The sequence below is a fragment of the Benincasa hispida genome, chromosome 1 (genome assembly GCF_027475165.1).
Source record: "Benincasa hispida cultivar pf3 chromosome 1, pf3_genome.v1.1, whole genome shotgun sequence".
In the NCBI taxonomy this organism is placed as follows: Eukaryota; Viridiplantae; Streptophyta; class Magnoliopsida; order Cucurbitales; family Cucurbitaceae; genus Benincasa; species Benincasa hispida.
In genome coordinates this window covers 48736911-48748705 of record NC_143478.1, presented here as the reverse complement: position 1 = coordinate 48748705, position 11795 = coordinate 48736911, and the positions used below count along the sequence as shown (strand labels likewise).

Sequence of the window (11795 nt, the reverse complement as noted above, 5' to 3'; positions counted from 1 at the left end):
AACCTTTGGTCCAAATTCTTGCTCTTGTTACTAGTTGAATTTTCTTGTTCTTTTTTTTTTTTTTTTTTATATATATATATTTTATCAAGTTATCTATATTTTAAAGGGGTGTTTGACAACTAAGGAGAGTTGAGTTGAATTGATATTTTTTACCAACTCAATATTTGATAACCAATTTTAAATGTTGCCAACTCAACCCAACTCTTCCCAATTCTCTCTCCGTCCAATGTTTTTACTGGTTTCACCCATCGGTCTCCGTTGCAGATTACTGCTTCCACACTTCTACGACATACTCTGGGTGGCCAACTTTGATGACCAACTTCGAGCACCAGCAACCACCTCCAACAACACTCCAACAACCACCTTGGTAAAGAAAACTCTGACTTCCACATTCACACGACCAACTTCAACAAAGAACTTCGGACTCCACCAACCACCTCCGACGACAACTCTAGCAACTCTAACGACTACCTTCGCACAAGAAACTTCGGCGACATACTCTGCCTACCACCTTCGTGTGCCCAACTTCGATGACCACTAATAAAAATAAAACGGCGGTTTAATTACCCACCATTTTATCACTCTCACTCTCACCCATTTTCCATGTGTTTTCATTCCTCTCCCAACTCCCTCACTTACTTTGTCGTTTCTCTCTCTCATGCTCACTTTACATTTACTCCCCTTTTCTCATCTTCTCTCTTCTTTCGCCGTCTAGTTCATTTTCATTTTCTCTCTTCTTTCTCTGTTTGGCTCGTATGGATTTTATTCTCTCTTTTCTTTCTCAACTCTTCCAATCTCTTTTTTTATTTTCTTTCTATGGCTATTCTTTTAGATCTAATTATTCTTCTTCTATTTCATTTTTTTCTTAGATCTAAAAAATATTACATACAACGTCTTATCATTGTTTCATAAACAAAAGTTCAATGAATATTTTGTAGAGAATTTGTTATGCTTCGAGAATGGAAAAGAATCGAAAGTTTTTTTGTTTTTATCTCAAAAAAGTTAGAAAAATATGTGTATAGTTGAAAATTAAAATCAACAATAGCAAAAAAAAAAAAAACAACAATCAATTTCATTTATAAAAACAATACCAGATACCCCAACTCAACTCAACTCAGCATCCAAACATAGATAATACTTATTAACTCAACTCAACTCTGCACGCTAAACACAGACAATGTAACTCTCCAAATAATTTAACTCTCCAGATAATAATTACCAACTCAACTCAACTCAACTCAACTCTCTGATTTTATCGTGCGTCAAACGCCCCCTAAATGGGTAATGTAGCGAGTAATGAGAATTTTTTTTAACAAAGAGAGTACACTAGATTAAAGAATTGCCAACCTCCGACAGAAAGAGAAACAAAGTTCTGTACACCATGGTTATAACTAGAAACTAACCATTTTGAAAAATTAGAGAGTCAAGAGAGAGACAACAGAAAAATCTTTCGAGCGAGATCATGAGTAGTATGATTCCAATCCCGATGCATAAAACGAAAGTGGAAGGAAAGGAACGAAGAAGCCAACATCCAAATTTCGTCAATGAAATGATGAACCTCCAAATAAGGATCGCTCACAATAATAATAATAAAAAAATCGTAATATCAGCCACCTCAATTTGAAATTCCACTTTCATCCCCTCAACAACTGCATTGGCCTCAGCACAGGTTGAAGACAAGTAAAAATCTTTATAGCCATTAGTTGCATCCTTAACCACTAAGGACTCATCAAGCAGTATTGTTGAAGTTAGCATGCAATTAGCGGAAGAAAACAAAATCATTAACCACTCTAATTCATCAATTTTAGCAATTAAGAAACCATGTTCATAAACTAAAATAGGGTTTGAAGATATATCTTTGAAGACCTCCTCTACTTTTCTTGACTCCAAAAGTATAATAGATCACCACTTGATCTTTCTTACTATTCTCGGACCTTAAATTGAATTGTGGGATTCAAAATGAGCTTGAATTTTAGGGATTTTGAAGGAGAAGTCATTTCCCCCCCCCCCCTCAAAATGAAGAACACTTCTTCAACAAAATTCATCACAATTTTCTTTTGCAAGTCCTTCTCTCTCAACTAAATCAACTGAGTTTTATTCAATTTAATTAGTGCAATCAAATTGCACAACAAATTGACACTAAATCCACATCAAGTGAGTGGATTTAAATAGAATTGTGAGTGTCAAAAGGTTGAGAAACTCACTAAATTGGGTTTTTCCAAATTTTTAATTTTTAAATTCAATTTTTATTAATTAAATATTCAGAAAATTTAAATTAAAACTAAAATTGAATTTAATATTTGAATTTTTCAAAAATTCAAAATTCTAATTTTAAATAAAATTAATTCAAATAATTAATTTAAATAAAATTAACTTAAATAATTAATTAAACAATTTAATCATTTAAATTAAATTATTTACACCACTAATTCCACAAACATGAATCCTCACTCATGTAATTTTAATATTTAAATCATATTTAAATATTATACGATTCTCCAATTTCATTTAATTCGTTAATTAAACATGTAATTATATCGTATATAATTACTAATTCCCTTAATTTGAATTTTAACGTCTCAAATTCTCTCATCACACTATTCTAAGGTTTAATCTGTTTGTGAGCTAGTAGGAGATCTAAGATCATGGACTCTAATGATCCGAGATTAACTGGCTAAAGTCTTTAACCCAAATTAACCAACATTCGTTAACTACCAGATCACTCCATGAAAGCCCCGTAGTTGCACTCCTTTGTAGATATAGTTCTGTCTACTCGATATAACTATAATCAATAAGTCAAACCTTCACAAGTTGTTTGTAATAATGGTTGGGTCAAAAGTTATTTTACCCCGAGATTACATCTTATTTCTTAAGTCCCACTGATTCTTTAATGAACAATTGGTTTGTAATCTAATCACTAAACCGAGCCCTTCTCGGGTCAATGAGAGGGTAGAACCTCTTGTTCAAGATCCAGAGCCAATACTTAAGGGAACAACCTATCTACTATCCTTAAAAATGAGTAGGAGTGAATTTCATCTTACACCCTGTCCCTAGCTATCTACCCAGTTTTACCCCTTAAATGGGAGGCTTATTGAGTGGGCGTTGTTGAGTCAACCCTCACTTATGCAAATATAAGGATAATCCCGAATAAACAGAAGTTCATAGTTAGCTTTCAAGTTACCTAGGTCCGATCTTATTTCTTGGTTCAATCTTATACAAACTCTTCGCATAGGATGCCCCCACTCGCATGTCTCCACATGAACGAATCAGGATCACTTCGTTTGTAGCACTGTACAATAATTGTAACATCTACAAAGTGGGCTACATCCGATAGTGTCCCCAGACTAAGGTACCTAGCCTTATCCATATATTATAGACCTACCTAGCCTTATCCGTATACTATAGACCATTTTGGCTATTTACTTGAACTTGATTCACTCTTGCTTGAACTTGATTCATTCTTTACTCATGTAATAGTCATGGATCTTAGTTTATTGGATTTAGGTTATTTCTAAAACGAAATGAGCAATTAAAACATTCAATAACAACTTTATTAAATCAAACTTCAGTAACGTCTATATTGATTAACAAAATAAGTTGTTTACAAACCACAAATTTTAGGATATAAAATCCAACAAGTATAATACCAAAACCAATAATGTCAACCTCTTCCCAACAAGAAGCATTCACAAAGATGACAGAGGACTTGGGAATACCGAAAAGTCTCAACAGAGACATCCCCAACCCAACATTATCTCGAGATGACATAGAAACAGAAAAAGCAATGAGAATTAAAAGAATGAAAATTATATTAATGAATAACAAAAGGGGAAAACATTTTTATATATAAAAAATAAAGAGCAAATAGCAAGTACCAAAACTGCTAAATATAGCACTTGTAAACAAACAATTCGAATATGTAATTTTACTTTGTGGTGATGCAAGTAAAAGTTTGTGAAACTTGTTTTAGAAAATGAACAATATTTCGTTTGGACCTTGTAAAAAAGTTCATAATTGGAAAAAAAAAAAAAAAAATTAAAACTTGATTTTGCTATATACACATAAAGGATATACATTAGAATAAGAAGATTCGAACTACACATATCACATATTAGTCAAATAAAACTCATATAACTCAACCAGTATAAAATATGTGTTATAAAAAATTTAAACCTTCCACTAATGTTAAATGCTCAAAATAAATATAGTAACCAATCTTTAAAATTTTCAATTACCTAATAAAGGAATAAATTAGTTTAAGGCCTTAAGGGTATAAATATTTTTTTTTATACTAGGGAGTGTGATTCTAAGTTACTCTAGTAATATTCATCCCCATTCATCAATCAACATCTTCGGAGCAAACACAATTCAAATGAGTTCCAAAACACATAAATGAAAATTACAATACATTTCATCTAGTAGAGTCTCAATGCACATAAATCCAAACAAGAAATCTTCAACCCAAAGGTCAAATAAAAGCTGAAGCTGCATAATGTAAACGAATCAAACACTAAGAAAAACTCTTAAACTAAACAAACCACAAATGCTCAGACCAAATCCTGAGACCCCATGATTGAGCTTCACATAGCTTGACCCACTCTTCCCCATGAACTTGCCGGAGCCCGGTGCCGAGGCCAGATCGGCAGAAATGGGAGAAGAATGCTCATCAACAGGAGAAGGGAAAAACGAAGACATATTTTGGGACGTTTTGTTAGGTGAAACGGGCGGAGAAGGTGATATTGAAGAGGCGGCTGCGGGAGATAAGGCCAAAAAGGTGGCCAGAGACAAGGCAACACAGAAGCAGACAGCAGCAGCAGCCATTGATGCAGAGAGATCTTTCTGTAAGAAATTCTATGGCAACCAATGAAGAAGAAATAACTGGTATATAAAGATTGATGGGAATTATGGCAAAAGAAGAGGATAAACCAGTAAAAGAGTGAGTTTTGTGAAGTGATTGAACATCACGGGAATGGCGGTTTTATCCAATGTCGTTTTGCAAGTCTGCTGATATAAAAGCTCTTTGTTTTCTCTTTGATCTGTTTGTTTTTTGTCTGGTTTCATTCGTCAAAGTACAGAAAGATTCCACCATTTACGTGAGAAAGGAAGAGATGGCCATTTTAATGGCGAACAAGAAGTTCCAGTCTCAAAGGGGTCTCTTTTTTCTTCTAATCTCAGACCCACAGCCCATGTGACGGCACCGTTTTGTGACAACATGAAAAAGCTTTAAATTCTACTTTCTAGCAGCAATTTGGTTGTCCATGTCCTTTCCCTTCAATTTCATCAAGGACAACAACCAACAACAGAAAAGTACTTTTATGCCAACAGGAGTTTTCGCTTCCACTTAACAATGTCTGCAAATGATAAGGAGAAAAGAACAGCATTTTCAGATCAAAACAACCAAACAAGTAGATTTCCCATCAGTCTCGAGCTGCTGTGCTGCCAACCTGCTTTCATGAGAAGATCGTGCCTGTATGTATAATTCAATCACATAAGATCAATGATAAAATGGTACATATTATCAAAAGAATCACTTGATACAGCAACTTAATCACTTGATACAGCAACTTTCACTTTGCCATAATTCTGTGAGAGGTGTGGGGGGGTTGAATCTATCATAAATACTAAAAAGTTTACAACAGGGATTCGAGAATATTGCCTGCTAAAGCAAAAAAAACAAGGAAAAGGATTAAAAGGAAAAGTTCAATCCAAAAATGATATAAATGGCAGATTTGGCCATTATATTATAACAGATCCTCTTCTGGCATTGGAATCGACCGATAGGGAAGTGGAATTGCTTTCATTAGAGAAGCCTGAGGTGTGCGGTATCATTCAACGTTTTTATCTGCCAGCCTGATTTTAGTGAATGTTGTAAAACAGTCACAGATGAATCTTCAATGCAAAACTTGTGCAGCATTACCAAGCTGCATTCGAGGAGGCCTGCGAGGAGACATTTAATTGGAATTGAATGCGTGAAGATGCCGATACAAGTCGTACACAAGGAGGAGTTCCTGATACTTAAATCATTTAGTGTACTTTGGTGAGTGGCATCATGAGGGGAGATCTCGTCTTCAGCTTCATGTTCTCCAGTGGTGGTTACAGTTTGTAGCCTGCTTTTGCCAGACTTTCTCCTCGTGATCCCGTGCCGCTGCCTATGAGGCAAGTCCCAATGTGGGGATGGGAGAGAATGCCCATCTCGATCGTGAATTGAGTTGGTTAGTTCGTGTGACATTTGAAGTGTCTCATTGGGACGGTGTGATAAAACATCTGACCTCAGCTTTTCAGGAAGTTCCAAGATGGTTCCATTAAGAAAATGAACCATACGGAATTCAACCTGCCTTAGCGATTCTCCAGCTGGTGGAGAGAAGTCGGGTTGAATTCGATCAATGAAGTTTAATGTTTCAGGCGTATATATTTCAGACCGAAGGCAACGCTCCCAGTGTCCTTGACTCATCTCTGTAAGGGCATCTGAGTTTTGTATTTGTTCCTCCATAAAATTCATTTCCTGCAAGTTCATTTCATAGATGGTCTACACAATTCAAGAAAAAAAAACAATCCAGAAAAAAGAATCAAAGATGTAATGTAACGCAGGCATTAACCAAGTCACTTGTAGGCCATAGCAATAGCAGCTACAGCTATCCACTGGTTTCAATCAAATACCTTGATTCTATAACAATGCAATATCCAGGAGATAGTTTCTACCATCAACCCAAGATTTTCAACCATTTAAATCCAGCCCCAACCAGAACAAATCATCGATAACCCTCCAGAATCCAACTAAGAATATCATCATCTAGCTGGGATTCTTGAAGTATTCAAATGCAATAGTAGTTGGCTAAGGTTTATTACTATCCATTGCTTGCTTGCTTGCCTAAACTATAATACTATGGTGGGCACAACATAGCCCATTCCTCATTTAGTTAGTTATATTGTAAAATCTCTTCAATCACCAACTGACCTAAGAGTCAAGCCGATAGGTTTATGGTAAATTTAATTATATCATCTAACAAAATCTTCATAGATTGTTTGAAACCAAGATTTTCATCAAATTCAAAGGATGAACAAGAGATTAGCAAACCAAGTAACCTCGATTCAATCCTACGCTAAAAAGAAAATGAATGCCACAGAGGACAATTGACAAACAGTTGATGAGCGTAATGCGACGGAATTATTACCTGGCAAACTGAAACCGCCATGGATCGGGCCCGATCCAAGGGAGACGAATACACGGCATTGAAACGAACCCCCTGAGATTTCAAGAACACCGCCAACGCTCTTCCCTGGCGCTTGCCTTTCGGCGTCAAACCCGCCTCAGGGCACCGCCCGCCGACCAAGTCCGACCTCAAATTCAACTCACACTCCCCGTGGCTGATCAGGAAAACCTCCATAACCACCCGATCGTCGTCAATCGAACTAGACGAGAAGCTCCGCGTGAACAACGGCGGCGGAGGCAGCTGCGGTGGAGGCGCCAGAACATTATACGGGTCCCAGACCTTGATCGCCGGCCCCAATCGAGGCGTACCAAGGGACGACGGCTGAGGGGACAACGGCGACGCTAATGCGTGACAAGGTAGCATCTCCGGCTCCTGCTCGAGAACCTTCTTGACCAAGTAGTTATCCAATTCAGCTCTGGCCGGCTCGACATTATCATCACCATCATCTTCATTGTCGTCTTCTTCTTCCTCCTCCTCGTCCTCCTCTCTTTCCTCCGCTAATTGCACGGACTGGGCCGATCCCATTTCAGCGAAATCGATGCACAAACCTTATCGATCTCAGCGATTTCCTCACTGGAAATGCTCATGATTGAGCATTTGGGAGCAAGAATTCTGCATAATGCGAGGGGGATTTTAGATTGAAACGAATCGAGGGGTTATTTTCTTTATTGTTTTTCGTTGGTGGGCAGATCTAGAGAAAAAGGGAATAGATCTGATCGGAGATGGGCCGGTGGATGCAGTGTGGGAAAAGGGCTTTTGCTCAATAACAGGAACAAGCAGATAGATTTCAATGGATTGATTTTGGTTTTTGGGTTTTTGTTGTTTCACATGATCCGTTTCGTACAAAACAATTGAAAAACTTCACGTTTCTGTGTTGTACACAAAACAGACAAAAACAATACACTCTTAAACACAAGTAAATTTTGCTGAGGTTAAAAACGCAGCCGCCACTTATTTAATATTAACTTATGATGTTGGGGTCAAACACCCTATAAGTGTTATTTCTAAAAGAAAATCACAAAGAAACATGTCCTTCATTATTGTTTTACTTGTTTTTGTTGTGAACTTGAGAAGTCTGACAATAATACGGATATCAATAAAATATAATATTAAAATGAATATAATATAATAATAAAATAAATAATTTTCTCTAAATTCTCTATTTTCTCCAATTTTTATGGAATTTTTCCAATGTGTTTTCTAAAATCTATCTACCAAATGCCACTATTTATAGACAATTTTGCAAGAGTGGATTACATGGACACTAATATATGTGTAATCTTGAAACACATAGACAACACTTTGGAAAATGGAGGTATGACCCATGGTCAGTAGACACTAAGCAAAGCATCTAATGGGCATCTATTATAAATAATATTTATAATACTCCCCTTAGATGCCCATTATATATAGAAAATATGTCTCGTTAAAACCTTACTAGGAAAAAATTCAATAGAAAAAAAATCCCAGTGAAGAAAAAAAAATTACACATTTCATATATTTATACTCCTAAAAAGTATATTTACTCCCTCCCATGGAATATCATTTGAGATCTCTGAGTTGTCGCATTCTGATATTGTGCACCAGTTTTTCAAAGTTGCGATAGGTAATGCCTTTGTAAATAAGTCTGTCAGGTTATCTTTCGAACAAATTTGTGGTACAGTGATGTCGTCATTTTCTTCAAGATCATGAGTGTAGAAAAGCTTTGGTGAAATATGCTTTGTTCTATCCCCTTTAATATATCCTCCTTTGATTTGGGATATGCATATTGTGTTGTCTTCGTATAATATTATTGCAAGATTTTTATTAGAAGACAAACCACATGTTTCACAAATGTGCTGAGTCATTGATCTTCGCCATACACATTCTCGACTAGTCTCGTGAATTATAAGAATTTTCAACATGATTTGAGGAAGTAGCCATTATGGTATGTTTCACTGACTGCCACGATATAACAGTTCCTCCACATGTGAATAGATAATCTGTTTGAGATCTAGCTTTGTGTGGATAAGATATATATCCAGAATCTTACAGAATCTGTTTAACCAACTAAATCAAAATTTGATTTATTTGGATAAAACAAACTCATATCAATTGTTCCTTGGAGATGACGGAGTATATGTTTAATTTCGTTCCAATGTTTTTTTTGTTGGAGAAGAACTATATCTTGCTAATAAATTTATTGAAAATGCAATATCCGGTCTTGTATTATTAACAAGATACATAAGTGCACCAATTTCACTAAGATATAGTACTTCAGGACCAAGAAGTTCTTCATTATCATCTCGAGGTCAAAATATATCTTTCTTTAATGAACTTCCATTGGTATGTTCAATGGATGTGCTTTGTCCATATATAACATTTTCAAAACTTTTCCTGTATAAGTTGTGACGAAAAAATATCTCATCTGCTAAATACTCAATTTGCAAGCCAAGGAAAACATTTTTTCTTCCGAGATCTTTCATCTCAAATTCTTTCTTAAGATATTCTTGTTGGCCTTTCTAAATGGCAATCTTGAGGAGACCATTTACATGGTGCAACCCGAAGGATTCATAGCCCAAGGTCAAGAGTAAAAGGTTTGCAAACTGAATTGGTCTATTTATGGACTGAAACAGGCATCTCGATCTTGGAACATACGGTTTGATACTGTGATCACGTCGTATGGCTTTGACCAAAACGTTGATGAATCTTGTGTATACAAAAAGATCATCAACGCTTCAGTAGTCTTCTTAGTGTTGTACGTAGACGATATGTTACTCATTAGGAATGATGTAGGTCTATTGACTGCAGTTAAGAACTGGCTAGCGACCCAATTCCAAATGAAAGATTTGGGAGAGGCTCAGTTTGTTCTAGGTATATAGATCTTTCGGGATCGTAAGAACAAAGTGCTAACACTGTCTTAGGCATCGTACATTGACAAGATGTTGCTCAAGTACTCGATGCAGGACTCCAAGAGGGGCCTACTGCCATTCAGGCATGGAGTCACTTTGTCTAAGGACATGTGTTCTAAGATGCCTCAAGAGATTGAGGAGATGAGACGGGTCCCATATGCTTCTGCCGTTGGCAGTTTTATATATGCGATGCTCTGTACTCGTCCAAACATCTGCTATGTTGTGAGCATAGTTAGTAGGTATTAGTCTAACCTAGACTAGGGTCACTAGACCGCAGTGAAGAACATTCTCAAGTATCTTCGGAGAACGAGGGACAATATGCTCGTGTATGGTTCTAGGGATTTGATCCTTATAGGATACACGGATTCTGACTTTCAGACTAATAAGGACTCTCGCAAGTCCACATCAGGGTCAGTCTTTACTCTTAACGGAGGAGCTGTAGTGTGGCGAAGCACTAAGCAAGGGTGCATCGCTGACTCCACTATAGAGGCAAAGTACGTAGCGGCTTGTGAAGCTGCTAAGGAGGCCGTTTGGCTCAGAAAGTTTTGATAGAACTGGAAGTTTTTCAAGATATGTCTAGGTCCATTACCCTCTATTGTGATAATAGTGGGGCAGTGGCGAACTCCAAGAAACCGAGGAGTCATAGGCGCGACAAACACATAGAGTGGAAGTATCATTTGATTTGCGAGATAGTGCATCGAGGGGACGTGATGTCACAAAGATCGCTTCGGAGCACAATGTTGCTGACCTGTTTATGAAGGCTCTCATAGCTACAGTGTTTGAGGGTCACCTACGGAGCATGGGTCTATAGAATCATCTGCGACTGGATTAAGGCAAGTGGAAGATTTTCTTGTATTGGGCTTTTATGCCCTAGTTTATTGTTTTGTACTATTTTTTTTGTACACCCCACTTCGCTTTAGAACAAGAGGGAGATTGTTGGGTTTGATGCCCTAAAGTCTCGTGTCCTGTAGTTTGTAAATAGATTGTACGAACGCTTGTGTTGTATAATATATGATATTTTACTTCACATCTTATATTTTGCTCAGTTGCTTGTTTTATTTACTTTACCACAAACCAGTAAACAGAAAATCCTTGGTTATCTGTATGTAACTCAAGCATGTATGTGGTGACATACAAGTGGATCATGTCTTGAGTGATAACCAAAATGGTCTGTAGTATATGGATATAGGAGGGAAACCTTATCCTGGTAATGCTACGGATGTGACTCGCTTTGTGGAATGGTCACAAGTGTTGTGACTTGTCACAAATGGTCTGATCCTGATCATTCGTGTTGGGGACATACGAGCGGGGGCGTCCTATACAAAAAGTTTGTATAAGATCTGACCATGAAGTGTTAACGTCTCGTTATATAACACCATTCATGTTAGAGACTTCACTTCACTAGGATGACCATAGGTAACATGACCTCAATCCTGAGTGAGTTGGGAACTCCTGCCATTGAGGGCGGTTCTTTGATTTGTATGGGTGCGAGTGGCCAGGTCACCAATTCAAACCTACCATTTTGGGGATTCGTCTGATTTGGGAGCTGGGAACTCAGCTACACAAGATGGAATTCACTCCTTCCTCGAGGCAGGGGTAAGTAGATAGATAGCTCCCTAAAGGTCTGATTCCAGTGCTTGAATGATATAATTGGCTAAATGTATGAGATACATTATTTTGGAGGAAATTAGAT

General features: G+C 37.1%; 1 protein-coding gene across 1 annotated transcript; it reads right to left on the bottom strand.

Annotated features, from left to right (window-relative positions):
• Nucleotides 1–5489: 5489 nt before the first annotated feature.
• On the bottom strand, nucleotides 5490–8151 carry LOC120084344 (uncharacterized). Its single transcript, XM_039040163.2, has 2 exons — nucleotides 7173–8151; nucleotides 5490–6502 (listed from the first exon to the last, which is right to left on the bottom strand). Exons 1-2 carry the CDS (start codon nucleotides 7734–7736, stop codon nucleotides 5801–5803), a joined length of 1266 nt encoding a protein of 421 aa, XP_038896091.1. The 5' UTR covers nucleotides 7737–8151; the 3' UTR covers nucleotides 5490–5800.
• Nucleotides 8152–11795: the final 3644 nt, after the last annotated feature.

Excerpts from the sequence above, each read along its gene's own strand:
- LOC120084344 (XM_039040163.2), bottom strand. The coding sequence starts at position 7,736 with ATGGGATCGGCCCAGTCCGTGCAATTAGCGGAGGAAAGAGAGGAGGAC. Across the intron at positions 6,503-7,172 it reads TGGCGGTTTCAGTTTGCCAG|GAAATGAATTTTATGGAGGA; the intron begins GTAATAATTCCG and ends ATGAACTTGCAG.